The 26,347-nt window shown below is 46.1% G+C and overlaps 1 protein-coding gene across 19 annotated transcripts in view; it reads left to right on the top strand.

The window, feature by feature from the left end:
* The window catches only part of Tenm2 (teneurin transmembrane protein 2), a 1,239,808-nt gene extending 1,216,418 nt beyond the window's left edge, over positions 1–23,390 (top strand). For all 19 annotated transcript variants that reach the window (XM_031353724.1, XM_031353722.1, XM_031353721.1 and 16 more), the window contains 4 exons: positions 1,051–1,347; positions 3,653–5,267; positions 19,549–19,679; positions 21,235–23,390. In XM_031353724.1, coding sequence (XP_031209584.1) covers positions 1,051–1,347; positions 3,653–5,267; positions 19,549–19,679; positions 21,235–21,996 — 2,805 coding nt within the window. In that variant the 3' untranslated portion in view covers positions 21,997–23,390. The remainder of the gene's footprint in view (positions 1–1,050; positions 1,348–3,652; positions 5,268–19,548; positions 19,680–21,234) is intronic.
* The last annotated feature ends 2,957 nt before the right edge of the window (positions 23,391–26,347 follow it).

The following is a 26,347-nucleotide window of genomic DNA, read 5'->3' as shown; positions in this document are numbered from 1 at the left end:
TCTCTCTCTCTCTCTCTCTCTCTCTCTCTCTCTCTCTCTCTCTCTCTCTCTCTCTCTCTCTCGGCAGCCACCCCAGGGACTTGTGGAGCTGCAGTAAATTATGTTGTAAGAGTCTGGGCTGAGCCAGCTTCATTTCCTTCACTTGCAGCCATACACTCAGGGCATCTGGGGTCCCAGGAGCCCCTCTCCTTTGCCCCTAACCAGAGTGTAGGCTCCTGGCTCTGCCTTTTGAGACAGACTTATTCCTCTTGATCAGATCAACTTCTAAATAAATATTAAATCACGTCTGGACGTGTTCCCCTGTTTCTTTCAAATCTGAGTAAATCACTTTTTCCTTTTGTTGGAATTCACGGCCCTGCAGAGGTCTCCTTAGCAGAGTCTGGGATTCCTCACAATGGCAAGCTTTTCCTCTAGATACTTAAAATAAAAGACTTCCTATTGGAATTGTATAGTTAAAATTTTATATTTATATTCCCTGGTCTTTGTAAACTGGGGGTTGATGAGCCCTCTGCACCCTGTTTTAGCCACCTTCACACAATAGTTCATAAGAAATCACAACATGTGCTCTTAAAGATTATTAGATTCAGTGACTGAAGATAGCCCCCCCCAAAAAAATTATATTATGGAAAAAAAATGAATTGTCTTACTCCAAGGGTAGACAAGCAGGGCACTCCAAAGCCTTGAGTCAGGGCTGGGAAAGAGAGCTGTGGGCTTTATGTTCTGCACAAGAGAGCTATGGGTTTTATGTACTGCACAATTTCACCATGTGCACTTTCCAGACTAAGATGGCAGCCTTTGTAATTGTGCAGTACACAGGCTACATAACTACTCAGAGCAGCCATATCTGACCAAAAGCAGCCTCCTTTCTGTCCAGGGCGCCATATAACCCTTGCCATTTCCTGTGTGTGTACTGAAATGCTGAAGCTTTAAAAGGCAAATGGAGTATTGTGTCTCTCCCCCCTCTGTAAACTTAGTCCTTGATCACCCCAGCTGGATCCCCACAGCAGCCTGCCAGACGCCTTTCAAACCAGGACCCTTCTGTTTCTCCAGGTCCACGGAAGGAATCTCCTGTCCATTGACTATGACCGAAACATCCGTACAGAGAAGATCTATGACGACCACCGGAAATTCACCCTGAGAATCATCTATGACCAGGTGGGCCGCCCCTTCCTGTGGCTCCCAAGCAGTGGACTGGCAGCTGTCAATGTCTCCTACTTCTTCAATGGGCGCTTGGCTGGCCTCCAGCGTGGGGCCATGAGCGAGAGGACAGACATTGACAAGCAAGGCCGGATTGTGTCACGCATGTTCGCCGATGGAAAAGTCTGGAGCTATTCCTATCTTGACAAGGTAGGTGACCATGTTGCAAGGCCTATCATCAGGGCTTCTGCTCCCGCTTCCCACCACCACCCTGTCACCGCCCCATCTCACCCAGACGGAGATATCTAGCCATCAGGCATCTTAACGTTTTTAATAACTCTGCACAGCTCCCTTGAGGTTTCCCCCCAGCACTCAGTGCTATTACCATTAAAAGAAAAAAAAAAAAAAGGATGCTAGACGGCCAGTGATGGCATTGTTTTATTTAATTAAGAAAACAAAAAGGGAAAAAGAAAAGTCAGTGATGTTGAATCAAACCGAACCAACCGCTGACAGCAAGACAAAGCATTATGTATGAATTAGGAAGTCTGTGAGTCACTTCTGCTTCCCCAAATTAAGCCACAAGGGGAAGGAAATCTTCTGGAGGAACTCCAGTACACACAGCTACACCTTCCTACTTTGGCCAAAGCAGCCAGCAGATTCTCTTGGTGTAGTCCCGTGTCTGACAGTACCAGCTTGGGGATCCTTGAAGGAAAAAGGTCTAGTGGAAGAATAGAATGAAGAGGCCCCTCAAAAGCACTTGCTGAGACCTTAAAAGGCTGCCCTGGCCCTCGAGTCACTGCACAGGTCCTTTCACCTGCTCTGTCCTTTGTACAGGCTAGTCTTCCTTTCTCACCAAAACATTACGTGGCTGGGGAGGTTGGCTCAGTGCTCGTCTCTTCCATGTAAATGCCCGGAGTCAGGCTTGGTGGTGGGCACTTGTAATCCCAGTGCAAAGGGAGCAAGGATGGAGACAGGAAACCCTTGGAAGCTTGCTGTCTAGCTGGCTTAGACAAAATGATAGATTTAGTTTCAATGAGAGACCCTATCTCAAAAGGTAAAATGGTAGGTGCCACGCCTTGGTAGGTGGTGCACACCTTTAATCCAAGTTCCTACCAAACAGATACAGATCTCTGTGAGTCTGAGGCCAACCTGGTCTACATAGCAAATTCCAGGTAAGCCAGAAGAACTACATAGTGAGACTCTTTCTCAAAGATAGACAGACAGACAGACAGACAGACAGACAGATAGTAGTGGGGAGCAATTAAAGAAGACAGCCAACATCAAATCAACCTCTGGTCTCCACAGGTGAAATGCATACACGCATGTGCACATATGTATGCATGCATGCACAATCATGCAATAGGTATTACTCATATACAGAGCAGTTAGCCTGCAGAAAGAACCCTCACTCAGTGCTGGTCTTCCTCTGACATAGTACCCTGGAATGGCTGGCAGGGAGGCAGGAGTCTGTCTCTTGCTGAGGCTGTTCCTCTCTGAAGAGTCCCTGACTCTAGAGCATTTCATCTTGTATCAGTCTCTCAGAGGAAGAAGTGCTTTCAGATTTTATCAAAGGCAATAAAAGTAGCATACATGGGCTGGGCGGTGGTGGCACAGGCCTTTAATCCCAGCACTTAGGAGGCAGAGGCAGGAGGATTTCTGAGTTCAAGGCCAGCCTGGTCTACAAGAGTGAGTTCCAGGACAGCCAGGGCTACACAGAGAAACCCTGTCTCAAAAAAACAAAAACAAAAACAAAAACAAAAAAACCAGCATGCACACCTCTCTCCAGTGTGGCCAGTGGCAAGTCAGCTCTAAACAGAGTTGTTATTAAACCTGGGGACAAACCCCATGATTTCTGCCAATCCTCCATCCCCTCTACACTCACTACAGGCAAAGCCATATCATCTTTGGGGTGAGGACACAGATGTAGGCTCTCAGGCCCTGCCTAGGTCCCCTGAGTCAGTATGCCTTTTCACAAGATCCCCATTGGAGGTAAGGTCTGCCCTGGGCTACCTCCATGAACCATAGGTACCATATGAGCCATATGAGTCTTTGGTCAAAGCTCTCCACACAGTCAAGTGTGGTGGTCATACCTTAAATACTAATACTTGAGAGGCATATGGATGTAGGTGGATCTCTGTGGATTGCAGGCCAGCCTGGTCTACATAGTGTGTTCCAAGCCAGACAGGGTTGTGTGGTACTCTGTTGGAAGGAAGGGAGGAAGGAAGGAAGGAAGGAAGGAAGGAAGGAAGGAAGGAAGGAAGGAAGGAAGAGAGAAAAAGAGAGAAGAAAAAGCAAAAAGAAAGAGAAAAAAGAAAGAAAGAAAAAGAAAGAAAGAAAGAAAGAAAGAGAGAAAGGAGGGCAGAGGAAAGGGAAGGGGAGGGAGGGGAAGGGAAGAAAGAAAAAAAAGAAGAGGGGGAGAGTTCTTCACTCTCCATGGCTTTTGAAATGGGTTAACTCTATCATTTGGATGCTTGGTCAGAAAGAGGCAACTCATCTATTCCCATTTCCTTCCCAGTCCATGGTCCTCCTGCTGCAAAGCCAACGTCAATACATATTTGAATATGACTCCTCTGACCGCCTTCACGCAGTCACTATGCCCAGTGTCGCTCGGCACAGCATGTCCACACACACCTCCATTGGCTACATCCGAAACATTTACAACCCACCTGAAAGCAATGCATCAGTCATCTTTGACTACAGTGATGATGGCCGCATCCTAAAGACGTCTTTCTTGGGCACTGGGCGCCAGGTGTTCTACAAGTATGGAAAACTTTCCAAGTTATCGGAGATAGTCTACGACAGCACTGCTGTCACCTTTGGGTATGATGAGACCACTGGCGTCCTGAAGATGGTCAATCTCCAAAGTGGGGGCTTCTCCTGTACCATCAGGTACCGAAAGGTTGGACCCCTTGTGGACAAGCAGATTTACAGGTTCTCTGAGGAAGGCATGATCAATGCCAGGTTTGATTACACCTATCATGACAACAGCTTCCGCATTGCCAGCATCAAACCTGTCATAAGCGAGACTCCTCTACCTGTTGACCTCTACCGCTATGATGAGATTTCCGGCAAGGTGGAACACTTTGGCAAGTTTGGGGTCATCTACTATGACATCAACCAGATCATCACCACTGCCGTCATGACGCTCAGCAAGCACTTTGACACCCATGGGCGCATCAAGGAAGTGCAATATGAGATGTTCCGGTCCCTCATGTACTGGATGACAGTGCAATATGACAGTATGGGCAGGGTCATCAAGAGGGAACTGAAACTGGGGCCCTATGCCAACACTACAAAGTACACCTATGACTATGATGGGGACGGCCAGCTCCAGAGTGTGGCCGTCAACGACAGGCCTACCTGGCGCTATAGCTATGATCTCAATGGGAACCTGCACCTGCTAAACCCAGGAAACAGTGCTCGCCTCATGCCCTTACGCTATGACCTCCGTGACCGGATCACCAGGCTAGGGGACGTGCAGTACAAAATCGATGATGATGGCTATTTGTGCCAGAGAGGGTCAGACATCTTTGAATATAACTCCAAGGGCCTTCTAACGAGAGCGTACAACAAGGCCAGCGGGTGGAGCGTGCAGTACCGCTATGACGGCGTGGGCCGACGGGCTTCCTACAAGACCAACTTGGGCCACCACCTACAGTACTTCTACTCTGACCTCCACAACCCCACCCGTATTACCCATGTTTACAACCACTCCAACTCTGAGATCACCTCGCTCTACTATGACCTCCAGGGCCACCTCTTTGCCATGGAGAGCAGTAGTGGGGAGGAGTACTATGTTGCTTCAGATAACACAGGGACTCCTCTGGCTGTTTTCAGCATCAATGGCCTCATGATCAAGCAACTGCAGTACACAGCCTATGGGGAGATCTACTACGACTCCAATCCAGACTTCCAGATGGTCATTGGCTTCCACGGAGGCCTCTATGACCCCCTTACCAAGCTTGTCCACTTCACTCAGCGTGATTATGATGTGCTGGCAGGACGGTGGACGTCCCCTGACTACACCATGTGGAGGAACGTGGGCAAGGAGCCAGCCCCCTTCAACCTGTACATGTTCAAGAACAACAATCCACTCAGCAATGAGCTGGATTTAAAGAACTACGTGACAGGTGAGACTTGGCTCCCCGGGCAGGGCAGTAACTTCCTGTGAGGTGTCTGTCCTGGGATACTGCCAGGCAGCTGGGCAAGGATCTTATGATTTACAGTAGATTCTAGGGCTGACAACCCAGGGCACTGAAGGATCGTGTCCAGAAAGGTAGAGGAACAGTGAACTAGGTATTCTGGGACATTTCCTGACCATTTCTCATCTGGTCCATTGAAATTACTTTGCTGGGAGCCCTTCCTAGCCCAGCAGGAGTCAGCTAACAGAGAGGCCTATATCAGAAGTGTATAGTTCAAATTCTCTCTGTTAATAAACCGAAAACTGAGGGCTAGCAGCCCAGCCTCTCTCATGGAGGACAGTGTGAAGTAAATGACCTTCATTCTAGCTAAAGACCTGTCCTGACTTCTCCCTGGAGCATTAATGTTATCATCAATAGGAAAGCAATAAGTTGACAGGTACCTGGTGCCTAAGCCCCTGTTCCTGACCTCCAGAGGTTTCCCTGGTGAGATATGTATACAGAGATCTTGCATCGGGACAGATAGAAGGAAGTCATTGCACACACATGCATGGAATGGTGGGTGCTGTGGAGATGAATAAAGACAGGACAAGGGTTATGCTCAATTATGTATTCAGAAAGCTTTCATATAGTTATACCACGTGAGATTCTTAGGACACAATGCGATACACCACATACAAGTGTGTATATATATATATATGTATATGTATATATATATGTATATATATATACATATATATATATGGTGTGTGTGTGTGTGAGAGAGAGAGAGAGAGAGAGAGAGAGGAGAGAGAGACAGAGAGGCAGAGAGAGAGAGCATGTATATATGTGTTTGTGTCTGTATAAGTATGTATGTATGTGTGTATGTGTTGATTCATATTTGAAAGATATGGCACAATATAGAATGGCCTGTGTAAAACTGAGCCTGAGGAAGGAGATTAACCAAGTATAAGGAGGCTCTGTCAGGGAAAGGTGATCTACATCACAGAATAAGCAAGAAAATGGTGAAATTGAGTTCCCTGCCCACTCGTCCATCCATCCATCTACCCATCCAGAAAAGATGCTGACATATTTTAGGTATAGTAGACATAAGACAGTTAAGAACAAGGCAAAGTGCTTGTCCTCAAAAAGGAAGAAAGGAAGAAAGGAAGAAAGAAAGAAAGAAAGAAAGAAAGAAAGAAAGAAAGGAAAAAAGAAAGAAAGAAAGAAAGAAAGAAAGAAAGAAAGAAAGAAAGAAAGAAAGAAGGGAAAGAAAGAAGGGAAAGAAGGAAGGAAGAAGGGAAAGAAGGAAGGAAGAAAGAAAGAAAGAAAGAGAGAGAGAGGGAGTGAGAGAAAAAGGAAGGAAGGAAGGAAGGAAGGAAGGAAGGAAGGAAGGAAGGAAAGAAGAAATCAGGATGTGTGATGGATACAGACAAATCAGGTCCATTAGGAGCAATGTCCAGCAAGCAGGCAAGGGTGATATCATCTGGCCATGCATTCTATAGAATAATAAAGGAAACCCAAGATCAGGGCTCCCCAAGTTCCAAGAGACCTACACTTCTTAGTTATGACCATGGAGGCACCCACTCTCAAGTGATCATTTGCCCACCCTCCAAAATAGGAAAAGAGGCCGCAGCTGCCTGGAGCAACAGGGCTGCGTTGGTGGATCACAGGACAGTTACTGACTTCCGGGTCAATAACTGTGTTCATGCAATAAATATGTCACTGACAACTCTCACACCTTTAGGAATTGAAACCAGTGTCTGCATCCAAGCAAAGCAGCTGGAACCTTTTGTACCCAAGAGCTATGGCTGAGCTGGTTCCTCCTGATGTCTCACCAGGAGCCTCTGCCTGCTCTGATGCCTGCCAAACCTTCCTTTCTTCCCCATGACTTAACAGGACTTTGTCTTCAACTCACTGCCATTTCTAATTAAAGTACCTCTCAGGAAGACATACGCGCACGCGCGCACACACACACACACACACACACACACACACACACACACACACGTCCATGAGCGCATGCGCACATGCACACATAAAGGTGAGTGCTATGAAGATAAATAAGGCAGGACCAGGACTAGCTATTAGAGTGGCAGGAAGTGCTCCTTTCCATAGGGAGCCTGGCTGGGCAGCTGACAGTTGTGTTCAGACATTTCTTTGTGTGGTGGAAGAGAGAGAACCATGCTTGAGAAGAAGCCCAGCAAAGGTGGAGATAAAATATATCTAAATATATCTGTCTTAACTTAGGGAATGAAGGAACAAACATGCTTGACAAATTATGGACAAATATATGCTCCACACAAAAAGGCTTTACACAGCCTTGCTTATCATTGGGCTTCTTAGACACTAATCAGCCAGAAGTGAATGAAGAGAAGCCCACAGAAGGAGCTGCATAGACACCTGCTGCTGCCAAGGCTCAAATGAAACCATTCACAGACTCACTCAGACCCTCAGCTATATTCCTACTTCCCTGGGGTGAGGGGTGGGGGGGAAGAAAAATGAGATTATCGGGGTTTTCTAAATAGCAAGATGGCTTTCCTAATCTCTGGGCTTCACGGAGGCTGGATAAGTGGGAATCAAATCAATTTGAACGAAGTCCAGCCAAATTGAATCCAGAAACCATTAGAGAGGGTCTAAAATAAAGGGCAGATTCACAAAAGCTGGAGTGGCAGCTGAGAAGAGGAGCCAGCTGGGAGAGCAGCCAGGCCAGGCAGGACCACACCTGCAGCTACCTGCTTCCACCAGCGGACTCTCAGAGAACGGGCTCAGCAGAGACCACCAGATCCTTCTCCGCAGCTCTAACGCTGGCTCACATGCACACCCTGTCTAAATCAGCCTTAATTTGCCACATAGGAGACTCGAAGAGTAGTTGGACCTGCTATTCACAACTTAAGGGAAAGAGGTAATTAAGATGTAGTCAGGAGAAACTCAAAGAGCAGACCCTCTCCCTCCAGAATCCAGAGGAACCGCACTGTTTGGAATCAGCTCTCTGAAAGAAGGTAGCTGCTCCCAGTGTAGGAAAAAGCTCCATGTTTGCCAAAGAACACTGAGGCAAAGATCAGTTCAAAAGGAGCTGCTCAGTCTTGGATGCAGTGGACCTATGCCCAGCCTGACTCTGACATGTCCTGATCTCATAATCTGAATATATCCCCAAACACCAGTTCTAGTCTCACCACTCACTTGCTGTGTGACTTTATATGAGTGTCTTGAGCTTTCTGAGCCTTATTCTTCCCAACTGCAAAATAATGGCGATAATTACATTCACCTCACAGAGTTGTCAAACTATGTATGGATCTGCCAGGCACACAATGAGGGCTAATCACACACTCACTACTGAGAGTAGCAGCGGAGTGTAGACTCACTGGCATACTGTTCTGGGAATATGGGAGAAACCTCCAGACACACCTTGAAGTAAATCCAGGCTGAGCTTTATCAGATGTGTTGCTTTAGAGAAGCATAAGTCCAGATATTGGAGTTAAATGAACCTTCTAGAAGGAACATGGTGAGCCATGTTCCCTCTTACCCTTGCTCCCTGAAGAGTCTTGTATGCACAAGCTGAAGTCATGCTGCAGTTGACTGGGATTGCGTGCTTAATCTCTCGGAGGAGAGCCACACCTAGTTCACATCATCTCTTTGCATATTTACACTTAACGATTGAAGGTGCTGTGACACTTTCTAGGGAGTGTTCAGTGTGTGATGGTGACAGCAGTGGCGGCAGTGGTAGCCCATGCTGTGGAGAATATGAGACGAGGGGGGATAACTGTTAGGACTGGCTGTGTTGCCAGCACTTGCCTCGTGGTCTGTCTCTAGACAGACCGTTTGCTTCAGGGGACCTGTCTTTTATCACACTTGCCACTTCAAAGGGACTCAAAGGACCTGCACTGGCCTCGGTGGGATATGATGTGTGTCTTGAATAGAGATTGAAGGTTTACATGAGAATCAAAGTATGTCAGAAACTTCAGAGCAGAACCTGTGTGGAAGGGAACACTTGTAATGACAGCAGGGTGGGGAAAGGAAGGAGGAAGAGAGGGATGGAGGGAGGGAGGGAAGACAGAAGGAAGGAAGGAAGAAAGGAAGGAAGGAAGGAAGGAAGGAAGGAAGGGAGGGAGGGAGGGAGGAAGGAAGGGAGGGAGGGAGGGAGGGAGGAAGGAAAGGGAGGATGAAAGGAAAGAAGAGAGGGAGGGAGGAAGGAAGAAAAGAAAGGATGGAAGGATGGGAGGGAGGATGGAAGGAAGGAAAGAAGGAAGGGAAGAAGGAAGGAAGAATAGGGAGGGAAAGGGATGGAGGAAGAAAAGAAGGAAGGGAAGGAAGGAATAAAAGGAAGAAAGGAAGAATGGATGGAAGGTACCTTTAAAAAAGGAAAAGAGAGGAAGAGAAGGAAAGGGGCTGACAAAGAAAGAAACAGATGAAAAGGAACTGACCTGACAGTACCTGTTTACAGGTGTATTCTTTAAAACCCCTAGTCTTGGACAGGGAGAAGGTCCAATGGGTCAAAGGAGTTTGGTAACAAGCCCGATGACCCAGACCAACATAGTACAAGGACAGAACCAAACCCCTCAAGTTGTCCTCTGAGTCGTCCCACTATGCTGTGGCAGGCACGCACATCCCCAAATAAGTAAGTCTGATTTTAAAACAACAGCTTTCTACCCAGAGATGTCCTCTCACTGAGGAGAACACAGGCTAGGGAGGGAGTTCCTCAAAGGAGGAAGAGGATGGTGGGAACGAGGACTTCACATGCTCTTCTTGAGAGTCCCCACAAGTCCTGTATCTCTGATGAAATCTGGGCAGGCTTATAGGGCACACCAGATGAGAGATTCGGTGCCATGAGCACTGTCAGGGACTAGTCACTTCTCATGGTCTCTAAGCTCTTTTACATAATGCTGGCATCTAGCCACTCCCCTTTAAGCACATCTCATCTTTAGGCCAAGAGAGCAGGTCTAAGGCAGAGATCTCAATGGTGTTTGCAGGGAGCAGGCGCTTTTGTCTCCTCTAAGCTTTACGGTTAGTTTTTGGTTTGCGAGCCAGTCTGCTGCCCTGTATGGTACCAATGGGGAGTTCCTTTTTTTAAATGGATTTCCCAAAGTAAAGAAAAGTGGGGGAGGGGACATATTTGTTTTTAGAACAGTAAGTAAATAATAGCACAGGTGACACCTGGGTGTGGTAGAAAATAGAAAGTCATGGCAAGTGGCCATAAATATCCAAAGTAGGGAGCTAGTGTTGTCCTGCTGCACCGAGCAGGCCATAAGATGTTGCTAGAATAAAGGCCAGCCATCTCTGCTTGATAATAGTGTGTTCTCTATCCATCCTCTACCTATCTATCTCTTAGTGTGTGTGGGCACGTGTGCATGTGCATGTGTTGTGTGCATGTGCCTGTGTATGCACATGTGTATGGAGGCCCAGGACCAATGTATCTTTCCCTATCTCTCTCCATCTTGTGTTTTGAGACAGAGTCTCTTGCTGGGCCTAGATCAAGCTCTGTGGTTTGCCTGTCTCTTCCTCAGCTTTAGGGACACAGGCATATCTGCCACCTCCAGGACTTTATGTGGGTGCTGGGGATCTAAACTTAGGTCCTCATGCTCTGAAGAAAGCACTAACCAATGGACTCTCCTTCCCAGCGCCCATCATGTGCTTTTCAAGACAAAAACCTATATTCATTTTTTTTGTTGGTTTTGTTTTGGTTTGGTTTGGTTTGGGTTTTTTTTTTGGTTTTTTGTTTGTTTGTTTGTTTGTTTGTTTGTTTGTTTTGAGACAGGGTTTCTCTGTCCTGGAACTCGTTTTTATTTTTTATTATTTTTTTATTTTTCTTTTGGTATTTTAAAATGTAAAGTAATGAGTTTCAGTATGGCATTTCCATACATACTTTCTTTCTTATATGCTCCCCCAACTACACTACATTCCCCATCCACTAACCATTGTCCCTCTCTTCCCTCCATTAGCCTGCCTTCTGGTTTTATATCATATCCTATTACACACATGCACATGTGCACATACATGCACACACACTCACACACACACTTAGGATCTCATCCTTCCTGTGGTGAATCTTCACAGACACTAGACTCAGAGGCATGGAAGAATCTTCTCTGAGAAGCAATATGAGTGTCATAGTTCTACTTATGACACATATGTACATGTATTTAAGAATAAGATTCCAATAGGAGGGAAAACATGACATTTTCAGAGTCTGGCTTATTCCACTTAACATAAGAATTTCTATCCATTTTCCTGAAAATGTTGCGTTTACACTTTTCTTTTTTTTTTTTTTTTTTTTTTTTTTTTTTTTTTTTTTGAGACAGGGTTTCTCTGTGTAGCCCTGGCTGTCCTGGAACTCACTCTGTAGATCAGGCTAGCCTCAAACTCAGAAATCCACCTGCCTATGCCTCCCAAGTGCTGGGATTAAAGGCGTGTGCCACCACTGCCTGGCTACACTTTTCTTTACAACTAAAAAAATCATTTTGGCAGCCAAGCAGTGGTGGTACATGCCTTGAATCCTAGCACTTGGGGGGCAGAGGCAGGCAGATCTCTGTGAGTTCAAGGCCAGCGTAGACCTACAGATTGACTTTCAAGACAGCCAGGACTATACTGTGAAACCCCGGCTTTTAAAAAAAAATCATTTTGTGTACAAGCACCACATTTTCTTTATCCATTCATTTGTTAATGGACACCTAGGCTGATCCCATTTCTTAGCTATTGTGAATGGTATTCTTTTCAGGGTTTTACTATATATCAGTGCTATGTGACCTAGAACTTACTTACTATACAGACCAGGCTGAGACCACCTACCTTGGCCTCTCAAATGCTGGGACTAAAGAAATCTACCACACACCAGGCAGAATAACATTTTTTTTAATGATTTATGTTTATTTTATTTGCATTGGTGTTTTGCCTGCATGTCTATCTGTGTGGATATGTCAGATTCCCTGGAACTGGAGTTACAGACAGTTGTGAACTGTCTGGGTGCTGGGAATTGAACCTGGATCCTCTGGAAGGGCAGCCAGTGCTCTTAAGGACTGAGCCATCTCTCCATGACTTTCATGTCATTTTTTTTTCTTTGTGGTGTTAGGAATGGAACTCAAGGTCTTGTGCATGCTAGGCAAATCCTCTGCCACTGGATCATAGGTCCTCACATTACTCTGAGCTGTGCTCTCCCACATGTGTGTAATTCCCAGTCCATTCAAAGAGGGAATGTGTCCCCACAAAAGACAGGTGGATCACAGATGCCAGATCACGTCTCAGAGAGAGCTATTCTATGCCTTTATTTACTATCAACAGCAATGTCCAACTCCCACAATAGTCCCCGTACAGGAAGGAGTCACACCTGACCCCCAGCAGACATGTTTCTTGGGCAAGTCTAGAGGGGTCATCTGTCACACTTGTGCTACACTGGGTAGCTTTTACCAGGAATATAAAAGCTAGTTCGTTCTTTCATTCCATACACTTAGTAAGGATCTGTTTTATACCAAGCATCACTGTGAAGGAGACATCAGAAAATAAAATAAATTGTTAGGATCTGGATATGGTAGCACATGCCTTTAATCCTAGCATTGAGGAGGCAGAGGCAGGAAGATCTCTGTGACTTGGAGACCACCCTGGTCTTCATAGCTGGCTCCAGGATATCCAGGACTACATAGAGAGACCCTATGTAAAAAACACATACATAAATAAATGTCTAAATTCCCTCCCCTGGTTTAGCACACATGCTGAGTGAGGGAAACAGACAACAAAGAATAAATATTTCCTAGGAATCACTGTGTGTGATATTATGATTACTGATTTAAAGGGAGGCTTGAGTACAGTGAAGGGCTCTCGGTTGCTGAGGATGGGTACAAATGCGTCTTCAATATGGCAGATGGAGTTAGCTTCCGTTACATGTAAAAGAAATGGGAGGATAGACAAGTCAGAAAACGGTTTTAGGAAAGAGCAAGAAGGGCTTGCTGTCTTGATGACCCAGAGGTGGGTGTGCACCTAACATGCTGAGAAGGAGCACAGCTAGGCAAGATAGCACTTATAGTAACCCCAGCACTTAAGGCTGAGACAAGAGGACGGTGCGTTTATGACTATAGAGAGAGGCCCTGACTCAAAACACCAGAGAAATATGAAAGAGGACAACAGAAGAAAGCAGAGAGAGATGATCATGAGGCGGGTCCTTAGATCCTTAAAGGTCACTCAGTGACCTTGGCTTGTCCACTGATAAAAGCCTTCTGGGAGCTCGGAGCAAGGAAGTGGCCTTGTGTGCTCCATGCTCACAGGGTCATCTTGGCTACTGCACTGATAAGTGGGGCAAAGACTGGGAGCAGCAAACTCGTTAGGCATCTACAAGTCTGTCCCTCACAGCATGGCTGATGGCAATAGTAGAATCACTTGTGTGACTGTGCACATCTCAAAGGACAGAAGGGGACAGGCTGGATGGAGCCTTCCAGAACAGCCCCTCGAGACTTCCAAAGATGGGGTGGGTGGAACTGAGTGGGCACAGTGCCTCTCAGCATACATGATGCCTTTTCATGCTCAGCACCACATATTTGCCAAATAAGTCAATGAAGACCTGTAACCTCAGCACACCAGAGGAGAAGACACATAGACCGGAGCTTTAAGGTCATCCTCAGCTACATAGTGAGTGCAAGGCCAGACAGGGATACCTGAGACCCTGTCTCAAGGAAGGGAAAAAGAAAAAGAAACAGGACCCACACCCCAAGGACCTATGAACCTACCACAGGGCCAAGCTTATAAAAAGTACCACCACCTCCCAGTCGCACCACCCTGGGGACTTTAGTTACAGTGGGTCCTTGACACACAATTAAACCATACCCAAACCCTACCAATAGGTATCCAAACCGAACTTCACACATGAATTTCATAGTAGCATTATTTGTAATGGTTAAAAAAAAAAAAAGTATAAACCAGCCGGTTATCTATCAACTGATGAATGGAGAAAATGTGTACTGTTCATACAACAGAGCAGTATTCTGTCATAAAAAGTAAAAGGGCGGGGAGATGTGTTGGCACTTCAAATCCCAGCACTCAGAAAGCAGAGGCAGAGGCAGATGAACATCTGTGAGTTCAAGGCCAGCCTGGTCTACAAAGTGGGTTCTAAGATAGCCAGGGATGTTATAAAGAGAAATCCTGTCTCAAAAAACAGTATAGTCTATGATTGAACCACACAGTGGTTTTATATAAATTTATATAAAATGTCCAGAACATAGACAGATTCAAGGCTGAGGGCAGCTTAGACCATGAGACATGTCTATAAGAATGACTGCCAATCTCTGTGAGGTTTCTTTGTGGGATCCAAGTGTCATGAAATATGATAGAGACAATGGCTGCCAACGTTTTGAATATGCTAGAGACCACTGATTTGGGTGGGTACCTTACAATGGTGAGTTTCATGTTATATAAAATTTACCTCAATGTTAAATAAGAAAGACAGGGGAGAGTTTCCTGATGGATTGGATGTGGGGTGAGAAAAAAGGAGTGATGAGGGGTAGAAGAATAGAGATACCATTGCTTCAAGGAGAAAAGATAGGCAGTGGGCAGGTCAAGAATTCAGTTTGGGACCAATCAAAAACTGGAAATGGACGAGATGCACAAGTCCTGAGCTTAGAATTCCAGGCAGGGTTTACAGTTTGAAGTCAGCATCAGCCAGGAAGCAGCATCCACCTTTCAAGAATAGATGACTACATAATAGAGAGGACTTCTGGCTGGGGAGATGCCACCCCTGGGTAAAGGAACTTGCCCCTCAAGGCTGGTGAGCTCAACCCCTGGAACCTATAAAAAAAGTAGATGGCGAAAATCAATCTGCAAAGTTGTCCTCTGATGTCCGAATGCATGCATGCCATAGTAACTGGGTGAGGTGGATAATTTCAGACAGGATAAGAACATGGTCAACATGGGACTTGGTAATGTGGAGATTCCTCCAGACTTGACACATGAGATTTCTATACCATAGTGGGGGGTCAAAAGGGAAACATAGCGAGCAATGAATACAGAAGGTTAGTATGAGCTTAGGAGGACATTGTAAAAGCAAATATAAAATGGGCAGTAGGAATAAGAAAGCTCCTGTTTGGGAGGAGGACATCAAGCAGCATCTTAGTATGCTGCTGGGGTAAATCCAGCAGTGAGTCACTGCTGTGGAATGAGAAAAGGTTCCTAGAGTGATGGCCTTGAGTTGGCAAGGAAAGAGTGACCATGTGCACAGTGGAGGGCTCACCGTGCACAGCTCACATCGTGGAATGGGGAAAAAGCAGAGTTTGAGAGTGCAGAGGCCGAGCCACAGCGCCATGGGAAAAAGGGATAGCCTTGGAAGAAACCCTTCTCTGGCTGCGTCAGTTTCTGCAGAAAAGCAGAAGACAAGGTTGACTGGTGGGAAGGAGGGAGGGAGGGAAGGAAGAAAGGAAAGAAGATTGTAGAGGTTTGGAGAGGAATGAGCAAACAAAAATAAACATATACGGGGGGAAAGGAAAGAGCCAAATGTAGTATGTCTCAAAAAATAGATGATAGGTAGGTAGGTAGATAGATAGATAGATAGATAGATAGATAGATAGATAGATAGATTAGATACATATATAGGTAGATATAGATAGGTAGATGTTTACATACATATACATAGGTAGATGCATACATACATACATATATATACACACACATAAATAGATAAAGGATAGATACAGAGCTACTACAGGAGAGTGAATGGACAGCTGAAAGAAGTGGAGGAAGTCAGGAGGACAGCAGGAAGTACCCTGGAAATTCATGATCAGGGATTTTCAGTGACACCTGTAAGCATGGTGATGCTGTTTTCTCCAACACCACCCAGCTACACAGATGCAAAAGTACAATAGCTATCAGTTTGGATTTAATTAGTACTATGATTTCACCAAGCAGGTATGAGGAAGTGAAAGCAGACAGCAGATCTGCAAATACACCCCAGAGGGATGAGTCCAGGGATTGGTCAGGGAATGTGTGCTAGGTTAGGAGAGAGGAAAATAAGCAGAAAGTTGTGAGGCGGGAAAAAGGAGTTTGGGATGGATAGATGATGGATGGATGGATAGATGGATGGATGGATGGATGGATGGATGGATGGATGTGATAGATGGATATATGGATGGATGGATGGATGGATGGATGGATGGATGTGATGGATGGATGGATAGGATAGATGAATGGATGGATGGATGGACGGACAGACAGATGGACAGACGACGGATGGATGGATGGGTAGATGGATGGATGGATGGATGGATGTAATAGATGGATGTGATGGATAGATGGATGGATGAATAGATGGATAGACAGATGGACAGATGGATGGATGTGATAGATGGATTGATGGATGGATGGATGGATGGATGGATGGATGGATGGATGTAATGGATGGATGGATGGATGTGATGGATGGATAGATGGATGTGATAGATGGATGGATGGATGATAGATGGATGGATTGATGGATGGATATGATAGATGAATACATGGATAGATGGATGGATGTGATGGATAGATGGATGGGTGTGATAGCTAGGTGGATGGATAGACGGATGGATGTGATAGATGGATGGATGGATGGATGTGATGGATGGATGTGGTAGATAAATGGATGTATGGACAGATGGACAGATGGATGGATGGATGGATGGATGTGATAGATGGATATGATGGATGGATGGATGGATGGATGGATGGACGGACGGACGGATGGATGGATGGATGGATGGATATAATGGATGGATGTGATAGATGGATGGATGAATATATGGATAGACAGATGGATAGATGGATGGATGGATGTGATAGATGGATGTGATGGATGGATGGATGTAATGGATGGATGGATGGGTGTGATAGCTAGATGGATGGATGTGATGGATGGATAGATGGATGGATGGATGTGATGGATGGATGTGGTGGATGAATGGATGTATGGACAGATGGACAGATGGATGGATGGATGGATGTGATGGATGGATGGATGGATGGATGTGATGGATGGATGGATGATATAATGGATGGATGTGATAGATGGATGGATAAATATATGGATAGACAGATGGATAGATGGATGGATGTGATAGATGGATGTGATGGATGGATAGATAGATGTGATGGATATGATGGATGGATGAATAGATGGATGGATATGATGGATGGATTGATAGATGGATGTGATAGATGGATGGATGGATGTGATGAGTATGATGGATGGATGGATAGGTGGATGGATGGATGGATGGATGGATGGATGGATGGATGGATGGATGTGATGGATGGATATGATAGATAGATGGATGTGATGGATGGATGTGTTAGATGGATGGCCCTGGGTGTTGTGTAATAAGCCAGAAAACTGAGGCTAGAGGGTTGTGTGTATGAAAATGATATAATGGAGGACCAGAATTTTAAGTGACAAAGTCTGAAGTTGAGACATGAGAGGAGGGCAGGGGACTAAGGAGCCAAGGTGCTGGAAGGAGTTATCTAACAAAATCACTAAGAACTGGTTCAGAGTCAGAGACAGAGGCAGCACACTTCACAGAATTCAGATGAGTAGCCCAAGGTCAGCTGTGGTCCCAAGGCTGAAGCCAGGGCAGTACTCTATGGGAAGAGGTTTGAATTGCAGCAAGAGGGGAAAGGAACTGTTAAACTCTGAAGACATGGCAAGCTTTCCTAAAGGCAGATTTGAACTCCAGGGGCCCAGTGAAACTTAAGAACTTAAGAAAGGCAGAAAGGGAGCAGAAAAGAGGCAAGCCCAGGGTGTGACCACAGATCTCAAGGTGCCTTGCTGAATAGAAATAAAGAGCAGGGGCTGGAGAGATGGCTCAGCAGTTAAGAGCACCGACTGCTCTTCCAGAGGTCCTGAGTTCAAATCCCAGCAACCACATGGTGGCTCACAACCATCTGTAATGTGATCTGATACCCTGTTCTGGAGTGTCTGAAGACAGCTACAGTGTACTTAGATATAATAAATAAATAAATAAATCTTTAAAAAAAAAAAAGAAAGAAAGAAAGAAAGAGCAAAATGAGCCCAGTCCTTCTGCACGCCAGCCTGGTGGTTCTGATGAAAATGGAAGTGCCCTGAGGAAGGGCTCCCTGGGCTATTGGTGAAAGGAGATCAGGAGGCCTGGGGGGAAGGGGAGCTGTCTTACTCAGAAAACTTGGACTAGGTGTGTTCTCATATAAGTCCAAATGTAATGGCTGGAATAGGGTAGGTCTCTTGATATTTCTTTGAAGGATAGGTGGTCTATAGGAATGGGCTGAAGAACTAAACGTCTCTTCATCATGTCCAACCCTGAAGACTTTCTTCCCCAAGCCAGCTTCAGTGCAGAGCCCCAGAGCAAATGTCCCACACCAGGATCACAGTAACCACTCATCCCCCTAGTTGGTTCTTGCCTCTAGCTTCTGATATACTGTCTGACCTGTGATAGCTCATAGGAGAAGCTGGAGAGATTAAGAGCACTGGCTATTCTTCCAGAGGTCCTGAGCTCAATTCCCAGCACCCACATGGTGGCTCACAACTCCCTATAACTGTAGTCCCATGGGATCCAGTGCCCTCTTCTGGTGTGCAGATGTCCATGCAGACAAAAACAGCTGTATACATAAAGTATATAAATAAAAAAGTCTTTTTTTAAAAAAAAAGTTCATGTGATCTCCAAGTAAAATATTAGTTGAGTTGTCAATGTACCAAATTGTATAGTGAGTTCTTTACATGTTTTCTCCTCTGGTCCTTACATCAACGCAATGAGGTGGAACAATTATAGTCTTAATTCAAAATTTAAGGACCAAGGTTAACAGGCTAACATAGCCAGGCTCACACGGCAGGGGGACTTGAGGTTAAATCTTTCCATTCTACAACTGGCCTTTGTAAGCACAACATGGTGGTTATCAATGGCCACCTTGGGAGAGACATCCTCTTCCTTGGACATATATAAGAGATCTCTGGGCTGGGTAGCTTAGACGGCTCAGCAGTTAAAAGCACTTGCTGCTTTTGCAAAAGCCTCAGGTTTGATTCCCAGCACTCATGTAGTGGCTCACAATCATCTAAAACTCCAGTTCCAGGCAATCTGATGCCCTCCTCTGGCCTCTGTGTGTATCATGCAGTTGGCAAAACACTAACATACATTAGAAAAATAAATTATTTTTTAAAGACTCTCTGGTTCCAGTTCCTAGAGGCTGTCAATAGATACTGCCAGCCTCTTTCTCTTAGATCCCACATCCAACCACCCAGTTATTTTGTTCTCTTTGCAAGATCCGCTACAGCCTCCTGCCCCTGTGATTTCAGAAGTCTTTCTTTTTCCTTCTGTCGTAGATGTGAAAAGCTGGCTTGTGATGTTTGGATTTCAGCTCAGCAACATCATTCCTGGATTCCCAAGAGCCAAAATGTATTTTGTGCCTCCCCCCTATGAGCTGTCAGAGAGTCAAGCAAGTGAGAATGGACAGGTAAGTAGCCAGGTCGGGGATGAGTACTTGATGAGAATCCAAACAAGAGTCCTCATTCTCTTGCATAGACACTGCCACACAGGAGCCAGGGGGCTGCTGGGAAAGGAACACTGAGGCTGGGTATAAAAGCTGTGCAGAAGCAGAGACTTCCCGGGCAGAGAATACCATTGCCATCCTTCCCAGTATGGCCCATATTTCTTCCCAACCTCAATGATTACCTTAATTGTGGCATCATTATCTGTTCAGTATCTACCCTCCGGTCACTCCTTGATTAACAATAGCCCAGAGGAATCCAGTGGCAACCTGCCATCTGGACTGCTGTAAGATCATAACCCTTTCAGCTTTTTATGGGACACAATAAAACTGTGGTTTGCAGTTTCTGTCCCATTAAAGAACATTTTTATGCCCTACATAAAACCTCAGCATGTTATGGCCCAAATGCATACAGATTGAGTTTTGAGAGCATAATGTGTGCCTGGGTCTTCCTCTGATGACCGAAGGGTGGTCAGTTTCAATTTGGTTGCAGCTGAGACCTCGGCCACAAGCAGATGGGCAGCTCGGGAACCACATTGAACTGACCCCCCTGGTACGGGACCAGGGCTCTGCTCTGTGGCCATCTAGAAGGTCTCAGCTGCTCTGAATAGTCATCCAGATTGTGTGACTATAGAGAGGCGAGGAGGAGCTGCCGGGTAATTGAGAACAGCATTCTCTCTATCCTGCCCCTTGGGGACCACTCAGTGGATGAATAGCCATCATTTCCCTCATTTATCTAAGTGCCGTTACCTCCCAAACACAGCCTCTTCCATTATCCCAGCCTGTCCCCCAACCACCAATTGAGACAAGTTGTCATTTGTGAGTGGAGAACGCAAGGCCAAGGGGATAATGGGGATTTCATTCCTCTGCAGCACCAGGGCCGAGATCCAAAGCGACGGCCTGAGAGTGGGGAAGGGGAGGGGGATTCCCTCTGGCCCTCGCAGCCTGGATCTCTTAGCCCAGAGCTCTCAAATATGAATATGCACACACATCACCTGGAGTACCTGGCGGCCTGAGAGCTGCTTTGCTAACAGGGCTATGGGCCCCAGTGATCCATCTATGGCTGGCCTGGCTTTGAGTAAAGAAAGGGACTATCCAAGCCACTGGTTTTGGAGCAGGGCAGGTCACAACAGGGGGGCTGCCAGCAGCCCAGACACCTGATCCCCACATCAGGACATCCGTGGGTCTGAAATATACCCAGATAGCTGCTACACCACAAAATGCAGATTATCTCTTGGCTCCCACATGTTGAGGGGGTGCGTAGCCCGAGTATGGAATCAGGCAAGATGGAAAACCTCTCTTTCAGCATCTTTCTGTGAGGAGCATGATGACAAAGTGAACAGAGCACCCCATTAGAGGACTGGGAACCAGCCGCCTGCCCTAGTTACAAGAGGTAGGGCTATAACAGTACGTACAGGCTCAGCAGATCAAGCAGGAAAGAGCACTCAGCATCCATCTCTGTAGTTAGCTTCAGAACTGCCGAGCTACCTTCTGACTGTTCCTTTTTGTCTTGTGCCCATAGCTCATTACAGGTGTCCAGCAGACAACAGAGAGACATAACCAGGCCTTCCTGGCTCTGGAAGGACAGGTCATCACTAAAAAGCTCCACGCCAGCATCCGAGAGAAAGCAGGCCACTGGTTTGCTACCACCACGCCCATCATCGGCAAAGGCATCATGTTTGCCATCAAAGAAGGGCGGGTGACCACAGGCGTGTCCAGCGTCGCCAGTGAGGACAGCCGCAAGGTAGCATCCGTGTTGAACAATGCCTACTACTTGGACAAGATGCACTACAGCATCGAGGGCAAGGACACACACTACTTTGTGAAGATCGGCGCCGCAGATGGTGACCTGGTCACGCTGGGAACCACCATTGGGCGCAAGGTACTAGAGAGCGGGGTGAACGTGACCGTGTCACAGCCCACGCTGCTGGTGAATGGCAGGACTCGAAGGTTCACCAACATTGAGTTCCAGTACTCCACGCTGCTGCTCAGCATCCGCTACGGCCTCACCCCCGACACGCTGGACGAAGAGAAGGCCCGCGTCCTGGACCAAGCGAGACAGAGGGCCCTGGGTACTGCCTGGGCCAAGGAGCAGCAGAAAGCCAGGGACGGGAGAGAAGGCAGCCGCCTGTGGACGGAGGGCGAGAAGCAGCAACTCCTGAGCACGGGACGGGTGCAAGGTTATGAGGGCTATTACGTGCTTCCGGTGGAACAGTACCCAGAGCTGGCAGACAGTAGCAGCAACATCCAGTTCTTAAGACAGAATGAGATGGGAAAGAGGTAACAAAATAACCTGCGGCCACCTCTTCTCTGGGTGGCTCAGCAGGAGCAACTGTGACCTCCTCTCCTAAGGAGATGAAGACCTAACAGGGGCACTGAGGCGGGGGCTGCTTTAGGATCCCAAGTGGCAAGAAAGCTCACATTTTTTGAGTTCAAATGCTACTGTCCAAGCGCAAAGTCCCTCATCCTGAAGTAGACTAGAGCCCAGCCACAAATTCTGAGGAAAATAAAACTAAAGGATGAATGAATGAACGAACGAACCAACGAAAACACACACACACACACAAAAATGTTTCAAGTTCCCTTAAAATATGACCCACTTGTTCCGGGTCTAAGGCAGAAAAGAGACGCAGAATAGCCGAAAGGAAAGGGACAGAAAAGAAAGAAAGAAACAAACAAACAAACAAAAAAGCAAACAAAAAGACAAAGACACCGACCGTACAAACGAAGAAATGAAGATGAGAAGGCCTCATATTCTAATACCTCACTCATTGACACGTGAGCAACACAAAGACATTCACAAGGGCCGGCATCACCAGACCAGCTGAGGGCAACTCAGACTGACTGTTGGACAAACACTTGCGACGTTTTCGTTTAAGCAAATACAGGTGCATTTAAAAACACGACTTTGGGGGTGATTTGTGTGTAGCGCCTGGGGAGGGAGGGGGCACAAAAGCGGACGATCAAGCACTGGAAGTACTTTTTAAAGAAAAAGAAAAACACAAGAAAAAAATCAGTATCAGAAGTCAAAGCAAAACAATACCGTCCGGCACTTAACTCTCAGGTCCTCACTTAGTCAGGCCTGAGCTAATTTATTTGAGCGCAGAGTGTAAAATTTTAATTCAAAATGGTGGCTATACTCACTACACATAAATCTCATACTCTTTTTGTCTTTGGAGATTCCATTGTGGACAGTAATACGCAGTTACAGGGTGTAGTCTGTTTAGATTCCGTAGTTTGTGGGTATCAGTTGCGGTAGAGATGCAACATTTGTGACTCTGTTGCTAACGGTTACCACTTCCGATCGCCCTGTACATACATATGCCGTAAGGCGCAATCACTGTTTCAGACTTAAAATTATTAGTGTGTTTGTTTGGTCCAGAAACTGAGACAATCACATGACAGTCACCACGAGGAGAGAAAATAAAAAAATAAATAAATAAATAAAAACACACAAAAAAAAATTAAAAAGTGAAAAAAAAAACCACACACAAAAAAAAGTCTAATAAGAACTTTGGTACAGGAACTTTTTTGTAATATACATGTATGAATTGTTCATCGAGTTTTTATATTAATTTTAATTTGCTGCTAAGCAAAGACTAGGGACAAGCAAAGATAATTTATGGCAAAGTGTTTAAATTGTTTATACATAAATAAAGTCTCTAAAACTCCTGTGGACAATGATCTTCTGTGGAAATGCTTTATGGTGCGATTTGCAAGGGTTCTCAACCTGTGGGTCACGCCCTCCTGTGAGGGGTCACAGGTTGCTATGATTCAGAAGTGTAGCAAAATTATAATTCTGAATTAGTAATGGAATTATTTTTTGGTAGGGGGTTCACCACAACATGTGTTAAAGGGTTACAGTGTTAGGAAAGTTGAGAGCCGCTGCAATAAAGGCTGGAAAAACGGGGCTGGGTGCACAGAACCTGAGCTGGTCCCGATCAAGGATCCCTTATCCCAAAAGTTTGGAGCCAGGAAAGCTGGTGGTTTAGGATTTTTTTTTCTTTCAGATCTTAGAATAAGAGCACATACATAGTAAGAGATCGAAGCTTGAAGTTCACTTATGGTTCATACGCATTAGGCACAGAGCCTGGAGACCACTCTACAGTGTTCAGTCTCTTATTTTGAAACAGTCTCAATATATAGCCCAGGCTGTCCTGAAGGGGCTCACTATGGAGACCAAGCTCAAACTTGCAGAGATACGCCCGCCTTTCCACATGCTCAGATTGAAGGGGTGTGCTTCCACACCTGGCAACGGTGCTTTTAATAATTTTATGCTTACAACAGAGTTCTATAATTTGGAATTTTCTAGTTGTAACTTTGTATCTGGGTTCAAAAACTTCAGCTTTGAGATTTTGGTGTTGTTGTTGTTATTGTTTTAATTAGGGATGCTCAGCCTGTTTGGACCATCTGGAGGGGAAAAAAAAAAACTTTTTGTTTTATTTTTTGGTTAGGGAGGAAGGATTCCTTTTGTTTGTGTCTGTGTTTTGTTTTATGGTGAGAGGGAGGGGACATTGAGACAGGGTCCCATGTGGTCCAAGTGCTCCTCAAACTGCTATTTCATCCAAGTTGACTTTGAACATCCAATCCTCCCACCTCCACCGCACAAGGGCTGGGGTGACAGATGTGTGCCCCCAAACATCTGGAGCATTTGATAGTGCTTTAGTGACTCAGATTTCTCCACTCTAGGGAGGAGAATCTGGCCTTGGTTAATGAGGCTGAGGGCCCTCAGACCTGCCTGTACATGGATAGATCCCTCCAGTCCTCCTGGGACAGCGGGGACATCTCTGTCACCACTTTCTAGTTATGAAAGTCAATAGCAGACTATGCAGGGTGATCACACCCACCGCTTTGGAAGTTTGCACACTGTGTGGCTGTGTGTTCATTGATACATTCTTCTTCCCAACTAGATCAACTTACCTCCAAACTTAAACGCATTGGGCAAATCAAGTAACAAGAGCCCTTTGGGGTTTTAATTTATTTTTGTTTTATACCACTTCCACAGCTTAAAATAGCATCTACAACCAGTATGAATCTGTGCTTTTCTGGGTTGCTGCTCTCAATCGTGGTTCTGCAATGCAGCATTTCCACAGAACCCCCTCCCCACCACCACCACCACCTTTCATTCACTGAACAGCATCCTATTGAGAACGGACCCTAGCGGCCAGGCTAAGGCCTGGGGTGCAGAAGAGAAGTAGACACAAACAGAAACTCTCACGAAACTCGCAGGCAGATAAACGGGGAGACAGCAGACCAGAAATAGCTCTAGAAATGAAAACGGCAGGGGTGTTTCGGTGCCCCCTATAACAGAAAACGGAGATGTATGATGCAGCAGCGGCAGGTTCTGAAGGTTCAGCAGAAGTTAGCCAGGTGAACAGAAGGGAATCCATTCCCCGAGGCAGAGACCAGAGAACACAGAGTGACTGTAGCAGAGAGAGCAAAGTCAGTTCAAGGTGGGCGGTGAGGCGGGAACATAGAAGAACTGGTTGGGTTCAGAAGATGCACAAATTAATGCCTGGATTCTATTTATCTAACTGTCTGTCTGTCTGCCTGCCTGTCTGTCTATCTATTTGGCCTGGATTCTTTTAAATGGTAGCAAAAGGAAGCCATTCATTTCAATGGCATAAGTGATGTACTGTGGTGTGCAGAACAGGTACCGAGGCAGCTGGAGCAGTCTCCTAGTTAAGATGAAGAGGAGGCTGAGGAAACCTTGCATCTAAGGTAGAGGCAGCAGCGCCTCAGAGGAGGATGCAGAGGGAGGCTGGGTATCATCGGGAGTTCAAGACTGCTCTCCTGCATATGGGAGAGTATGCAGGTGGGAAATGCTAATGGAGAGTCTTCCATAGTCATTCACTATGCAGGTGGGAAATGCTAATGGAGAGTCTTCCTCTGGTAGGTGGGGGTATCAGACTCAAAGACCCCGTGTCCATAGCCCGGAGACCCTCCTGAGATCTCCAACTCTCTGCCTTCCTGGTCGTCCAGTCAGGAACATGGCTCCAGAAGCATCCCTCTCAGATGCAGTCTAAGTAGCCTGATTCCCCAGATATCCTGGGTGGGGTTATCATCCTCAGAAGGAGTGGGTAGAGATAGCTGTGGGCTGTGGAACCTGGAGGCATGATCCCAGAACAGCCTCAGGTGCTGCCGCTAGACACCTGTTCAGGGAAATGCACCTGCCAGGTAGATGCACCTGCAAAGCGGTGCAAGGAGTTGGCCCCAGACCGTGGGCCATAGGGCACTCATTCAGTCCAAGACTTCTATGCTCCTGCGGCCTCTTGAGTACTTCTGGCAACCACATATCAGAAGAATTTCACAAGTAGGAGAACATGTCCTTTTTGGAGTCCATCATCTTTGAAATATTCCTTAGTTTTCTGTTATAGGGGGCAGATCCAGCCCCACATTGTACACCACAGAGATGCATCCATAGGAGAAGGAAGCAGCTCTGCCTGGCTGAAAAGTCCCTTACCTCCCCTCAAGCTAGGACCATGACTGATGGAGGGTCCTGGAAAGACTGGACAGCCCAATGGTTCTTTAAGAGTAGATACTGAGCTAGGCGGTGGTGGCGCACGTCTTTAATCCCAGCACTTGGGAGGCAAAGGCAGGCAGATTCCTGAGTTCAAGGCCAGCCTGGTCTACAG

The sequence above is a fragment of the Mastomys coucha genome, unplaced genomic scaffold (genome assembly GCF_008632895.1).
Source record: "Mastomys coucha isolate ucsf_1 unplaced genomic scaffold, UCSF_Mcou_1 pScaffold5, whole genome shotgun sequence".
Lineage (NCBI taxonomy): Eukaryota > Metazoa > Chordata > Mammalia > Rodentia > Muridae > Mastomys > Mastomys coucha.
The sequence above is the reverse complement of the archived record's forward strand: the minus strand, read 5'-3'. Positions and strand labels throughout refer to the sequence as shown.